Source organism: Colobus angolensis, unplaced genomic scaffold (assembly GCF_000951035.1).
Source record: "Colobus angolensis palliatus isolate OR3802 unplaced genomic scaffold, Cang.pa_1.0 Scaffold98, whole genome shotgun sequence".
Classification (NCBI taxonomy): Eukaryota; Metazoa; Chordata; class Mammalia; order Primates; family Cercopithecidae; genus Colobus; species Colobus angolensis.
In genome coordinates, this window is record NW_012123820.1 from 5220858 (window position 1) to 5228170 (window position 7313).

A 7313-nucleotide genomic window follows, 5' to 3' on the forward strand; every position below is an offset into this window, starting at 1 on the left:
CGTCTTCTCAAAAAAAAAAAAAAAAAAAAAGGAAAAGAAAAAGAAATCTCCTAAACATACGCCATTTATGAATCATGTTAAAGACTCCAAGAATAAGAGAGTGTTTAAACAAAAAGTATATTAGAGAAGAATCTATACAACATGCATCAATCTCTGCATGAATGCAGATGCATAAATATATTCCTATTTTCAAATACCTCATAGGTTAGAGAATGCTTTTTCTAGACTATCTGATTTTCATGATTTCCCATCTTCCTTAAATGTCCTCAAGATTATTCTGAGAGTGGTGGTGTTTAACCTTTTGAGTTACCCTTTGTGCCTCATAAAAGCTTTGTTTACACTTTCCAGTAAAAACGTGTGTACATATTTTTAATGGGCTCATAGAACCCTGGCTTTAAAACCTCAATTTCCAGTTTTTTAAAAAACAGACTTTATTTTTTAGAGCAGTTTTAGATTTTCAGCAAAACCCAGCAGAAGTTACAGAGATTTCCCATATTCCTTCTGCCCCCACACATGCATAGGCTCCCCTTATTATCAGCATTCTCCCCCAGAGCAGTACAATTGTTACAACTGCTAAACTACTCCACTGACACATCGTCATCACCTAGAGCCCATGTCCAAAAGTTTTTTGGTTGCTTATCCCTTTAATAAAATTCTTAGAGCATGCATTTCCTTTGTAGATATATGATACATAATCCGTATTATTATAAATATATATAGTGTGCATACCCAAAGAATGTATATATTTATTTATTTATTTATTTATTTTTTTTTTTTGAGGCGGAGTCTCGCTCTGTCGCCCGGACTGGAGTGCAGTGGCCGGATCTTAGCTCACTGCAAGCTCCGCCTCCCGGGTTTACGCCATTCTCCTGCCTCAGCCTCCCGAGTAGCTGGGACTACAGGCGCCCGCCACCTCGCCCGGCTAGTTTTTGTATTTTTAGTAGAGACGGGGTTTACCGTGTTAGCCAGGATGGTCTCGATCTCCTGACCTCGTGATCCGCCCGTCTCAGCCTCCCAAAGTGCTGGGATTACAGGCTTGAGCCACCGCGCCCGGCCTGAATGTATATATTTAAAATCATGTATACATACTATGCTACTTGTGTATACATTAGAAAACATTTGTTGAGAAACTGAAAAAGAAAATAAACAATTAAAAACAAGTATGAAGGGGATCTAATTTGTTTCTGCACAGTCCAGCAGATTGTGTTGTGTGCCATCTGGGATACATGTATCCCTATTAGATACCTCTGGTCTGTACGTGTGCCAACTTTTGACTCTTTAGTCTCCATATGAGTCCTATTTTGTATGAAAAATTAAGGAAAAGAAGAGATTGCTGCCTTCCCTTCCCTCCCTTCCCTTTCGTTTCTTTCCTTCCTTCCTTTTTTTTTTTTCTTTTTTCTTTTTTTTTTTTTGACAGAGTTTCACTCTTGTCGCCCAGGGTGGAGTGCAATGGCACAATTTCGGCTCTTTGCAACCTCCACCTCAAGCGATTCTCCTGTCTCAGCCTCCCAAGTAGCTGGGACTACAGGTGCCTACCACCACGTCCAGTTAATTTTTGTATTTTTAGTAGAGACAAGGTTTTGCCATGTTGGCCAGGCTGGTCTCAAACTCCTGACCTCAGGTGATCCCCCCACCTCGGCCTTGTAAAGTGCTGGGATTATGTGTATGAGCCACCCACCATGCCAGGCCAAGAAGAATTCTCTTGTAACACTGTGTTACACCTTTGGACTGCAGATTATGTTTAGATTATTTACTGAGTTGTTTTTATATTTCCTTCTTCATTTTAAAGCCACCCAGTGGGTTTAACGCAAGAATTCTTACCTCCACAGAGAAATCTAAAACTGAAGGTGAAATAAATGCTGCCCACCCCACCACACCCCTTTCGATTCCCTCTAGTAGACACGTTCTGGGATTTACCTCCAAAACAGAGTGTTATGTTCTAACCCTGGTCAACATTGTAATTGGAAAGATATCTTGGACCAAAGCTTTTAATAAATGTTTCTTCACATTAAGAAGGTGGTAGTTATCTCAGTGTGTCTTGTTTTCATTCCCTTTTCTCCAAAGGATGCTGACCTGTTGGATGTTGAAAGCAAACACTTTGAAGACCTGGAGTTCCAGCAGCTTGAACATGAGAGCCGTCTAGATGAAGAAAAGGAGAACTTGACTCAACAGCTCCTGCGTGAAGTTGCTGAATATCAACGGAACATCGTTTCTAGAAAGGTACTTTTGCCAGGTGTCATTCAATGTGAAAAATCAAAATATTCTTCTGCATAACAGAGCTATGCCATATGTCTGTCTGAATATCACATTTGGCAGATTACAGAGTCTGCCATGTATGTGGCAAGTGGTGTTCCAAATTAGACAGATTGAGACATAGTACAGTCATTGTTACATAATGCTGTAGATTCATTTATGAATAATACCTCATTGTTTCATTCATGTGAAAACCAAGGCATAGAAAATCAGGAATTCAGATATTGGTTTTAAATTATTTCTTTTTGCGATCATAGTAACTGGGTTCAGAATAATTCTGTGAACAAAGTCTATTTTGGATTTTTCTCTGTTTTCATTGCGCAGTAGTTCTCAAAACTGGCTGATAGCTTACTACCATTAGAAGTAGAATGCCATGTGGATTAGTACTGACTCCACCCAACCCCTAGCACTTAGATGTCCAGCCCAGAATTCAACTTTGTTCCAGAATTTAGAATCACACCCAGGGCTCTGTATGAAACCAATAAAATTGAGGAAAGGAAAGACAAGAGAAGGTGTTTTCTTAAACTCTCAGTTTAAATAAGAAATTCCATTTTTTTTTCTCATGAGGTGTACCCAAGATGTTGTAAAAAATTCATCGATAGCCTAAAAAAAGATTTCCTGTTGACTTCTGGGTTCTTCAAGATAGGTTTTAAATCAGTTGATCTATATTCGCCTTCAGTAAAGAAAGTATTGAGGCTCATAGGTCTAAGAAATGCCCCACAGTCTCTTGGTAATAATCACTGCCCACCATCAACTAAAATGCAGTCACTGTTATTCCCGTTGTGAACATTTTTTTCTCCCTTTTCTAGGACAGACTGGCAAACCTTTGAGTGTCTAATGTACATCTTCCTATGATCATCTCTTTTCCTCCAGGAAAAAATTTCTGCATTGAAAAAGCAAGCTAATCACATTGTTCAGCAGGCTCAGAGGGAACAAGATCATTTTGTGAAAGAAAAGAATAATTTAATAATGATGTTGCAAAGAGTAAGTATTTCCTTTTCAGCACTGGCTACAGTAAAACAGAGGTTCCAAATTTAGGGAAATTGCTCCTTTTAAAGTAAACACCTTTTAATAGTGAATGCCTATACAATTTAAGGAAGATTGTTATATACTTTTTAATTTAATCCTCCACATTAATAAGAGGATACTATGAACTGTTAACTACCATTCAGAAAATAAGCAAGGATGTTTTCTTCATGCTTTTTTCACATTGTAAAAATCTTAATGATGGAAAGTCTGTATTTTTAAATGATTATTTTCTTCTTTTTTAAAAAAGTCATACCATTCATCAAATAGTTAAAATGCATTCTAACACCAATTTAGGATGGACTTAAGGAAAAATGCCCTTTTTACTACTGTCAAATATTTTGGCCCAGCTGATCTGATGTTTTGAACTCCAATTATTTATGTACGAGTCTTTCTAGCAAATATCATGTGTTTAGTTTGAATTAATTGGGTAGGTAGAAACTCCATATGGTATGGTCAAGGGGTGGCAAGATCATCCTCACTAAAGAGACTGTGACCTCTTATGGTCCAGCACCTAAAGTGACTACCTGTAAAGGGATTTATTTGCCCAAAGACATTGAAAAGCAAGGTGTAGCCTAACTCTCTGACACGGCCCCTGGTGTCATTTCAACAATAAGACACCAAACGTTAAAGTTAATGGGGCTAGTCTCAGATCTGAACCCTGCATTTAAGCTACTACATTAGCAATATGACACTTGGGATCATGAAAATGTGTGATAGACCCAGAATGGCATGCAGAGAAACACCAAATCCAGAAGGAAGTATTAAAGGATGAAGCTGTACCATAGTCCCCCCTAAAACAATTGAGTATTCATTCCCTTCTTAGCTGTTTTAGGTTAAGAAGAAAGGGGAAGGCCTGACAGTGTGGCTCATGCCTACAATCCCAGCATTTTGGGCGGTTGAGGCAGGCAGATCACTTGAGGCCAGGAGTTCAAGACCAGTCTGGCCAACATGGCAAAACCCTGTGTCTACCAAAAATACAAAAAATTAGCTGGGCATGGTAGCACACACCTGTGATCCCAGCTACTCAGAAGGCTGAGGCAGGAGAATCGCTTGAATCTGGGAGGCAGAGGTTTCAGTGAGCCAAGATCATGCCACTGCACTCCAGCCCGGGCAACAGTGAGACCCTGTCTCAAAAAAAGCAAAAAACAAAGAAGAGAAAGGAAAAAGGTCCTTCACACAGAATTATGAGCCCACTTGAGGTGCCCCAGCAGCTCGTACATATTTCTAACAACTTCCATCTTCCCCCTCTTCCAACCTAGAAATTTCTGAATGGAGTTGTATTTTCCCTCTGTGTCCCTTGCTCTGGGGATGCTCTGTTTCCATTAGCATCCTCACTACTAGTTTACCTTTGGCACACAATATTCAAAGGCCCAGCTTAACTTAGATAGTGTCATATATAGTATTTAATATTTAAAATTTTAGCCAAAAAAAGAGGAAAGCTCTTAGTGATAGGTTTTATAAAATGGGTAAGCACAATCACAGGTATAATATTTTCCTATTAAAAATATATGAGATACAATTAGATTATAAAAATTGTGGTCTATAAGTATTAAGATTTTTATTTTTCTAAACTGATCTATAGATACATTTTAATCCCATTCAAAATCCCAACAGACTTTTTTCTAGAAATTGACAAGTTGATGTGAAAATTTACAGTTGATCTTCATTATTCAGGGATTCTATATTTGTGATTATGTCTACTTGCTAAAATGTATTTGTAACCTCTAAATCGAGACTTGTGGCACTTTTGTAGTCATTCACAGAAATGCATGGAGTGGTGAAAATTTTGAGTTGGCCAATATGCACATTCCCAGCTGAGGCTGAGCAAGGCAGCATCCCGCCTTCTTGTTTTACCTCTCATACTGTAAACAAGTGTTATTTTTGTGGATTATTTAATGCGATGTTTTTATGTTTTTGCTTTTTGTTGGTGATTTGCTGCATAAAATGCCTCCGAAGCATAGTGATTAAGTGCAGTGAAGTGCTCCTAAATGCGAGAAGGCTGTGAAGTGCCTTATGGAGAAAATACATGTGTTAGATGAGCTTCACTCACACTGTTATAGTGTTGCTGACTGTCAGTACAAGGTTAATGAATCAGCAATATATATCTTAATATACAAATAATAATAATATATAATATAATATGCTAATATTAATATGTTATATAATGGCCTATAATATATTATTAAGTGTCTTCAAACAGAAACACACACAAAACAAAGTTCACTATTGATCAATTGATGAAAATATTGTGACTAGAGGCCTGCAGGAACCCAACCCTGTATTTTTTATAGGAGCAGTGGTCCAGTATTCACTAATTCAGTGTTCGTGGCAACATTATATAGAACACAGCTACCACCAATGATAGGAATCAACTGCATATGAAAATGCAAAGGGCCTAGAATAGCCAAAGCAACTTTGAACGAGAACAAAGTTGGAGGATTTGTACTCTTATTTTAAGGTTTACTCTGGAGCCATTTAAGATAGGGTGGTGCTGCCATGCAAATAGACATTTATTAAATAGATCAGTGAAACTGAACTATTAAGTCCAAAAATGGACCCGTACATACGTACTGTCTTTTGATTTTTGACAAAGGCACCAAAACAAGTGTTTCAAAGAAGTGATGCTGGATCAACTGGGTCAACATGGAAAAAAATAAACCTCAATATCGTCATATGATATATGTAAATTCATTCAAGAGATATCAGAGACCTCAATGTAAAAATTAAAATGATAAAGCTTCCAGAAGAAAATATAAGAGTGAAAGTACACTTTAATGGCCCTGAGTAAGCAAAAATGTTTTAAAAAAATGACAAAAGACTTGTATCCAGAACATATTAAGAACTCCTACACATCAATAATAATAGTGATACACCAATAATTTTTTTAAAAAACAGGCAAAAGTCTTGAATAGAGATTTTACAAAAGAGCATATATGAAGAACCAAAAAGTTACGTGGGAAAATGCTCGTCATTAGTCATCAAGGAAATATGAATTACAACAACAATGTAATTCTACCTCATAAACTAAAATGACTAAAGAAATAAAAATCTCAAATGTTGACAAGAATATGAAGCAACTAGAACTTTCATACATTGCTGACTTGAGTGTAAAATATACGGTCCTTTCAGAGAACTTTGTAGAAGTTTTTTTTTTTTTTTAACATACATCCATCTATGACCCAGCACTCCACTTCTAGATGTTTACACAATATAAATGAAAACATGTCTTCGTATAAAACTTGTTCAAGACTGTTTGAAGTAGCTTTTTCCATAATAGCAAACAAAACAAAACTAGAAACAACCTAAATATCCATCAATAAGCAAATTGTTAGGTATATTCGTATAATATAGGACTCCTCAACAATAAAAAACAGTGAACTACTGATGCCTGTAACATGGAGTGAAAGAGGGCTGGCACAAAAGAATGCATATTGTATGATTCCATTTATATAAAGTAGTTACATTTTATAAGTAGGCAAATACTTTATAACACAGGCAAAACTAGTGTGAAGGCCATGGAAATCAGAACAATGCTTGCTCAAAAGGGTGGAAGTTGACAGGTGGGGCATGAGGAAATGTTTGGGGTGACGGAAATGCTCTTTATCTTGTCTAGGATATTATTCCATTTGTTAAAACTCATAAATTTATTTACTTAAGATCTATGCATTTCACTGAATGCACATTATCCTTTTAATTAAAAATATTTTAGCCCCAGCCATGGCAAGGACATATATACAAATTATACCATGATAAAAAATGACCCATAAATGTTGCTTAATACCAAATTAATTCAAGATGAATGATAGACACAAACATAGAAGCTAACATCATAAAGTTCCCAAAAGAAAATATATTGCTGGGTTGTGATATTACATCATCAGATATTATGTCATCAACAACATCATGTGATATTACATCATCAACAACAATTACGTGTTACTTGGAAGGATTAAAAGAAAATGACATTAGAAAATAATGTTGGTTTTTTTTTTTTTTTTGAGACAGAGTCTCGCTCTGTCGCCGCCCAGGCT

At 36.7% G+C, this 7313-nt stretch overlaps 1 protein-coding gene across 2 annotated transcripts in view; it reads left to right on the forward strand.

The window, feature by feature from the left end:
- The window catches only part of PHLDB2 (pleckstrin homology-like domain, family B, member 2), a 245392-nt gene that overhangs the window by 207338 nt on the left and 30741 nt on the right, over positions 1–7313 (forward strand). For both annotated transcript variants that reach the window (XM_011932762.1, XM_011932763.1), the window contains 2 exons: positions 2065–2220; positions 3127–3237. In XM_011932762.1, coding sequence (XP_011788152.1) covers positions 2065–2220; positions 3127–3237 — 267 coding nt within the window. The remainder of the gene's footprint in view (positions 1–2064; positions 2221–3126; positions 3238–7313) is intronic.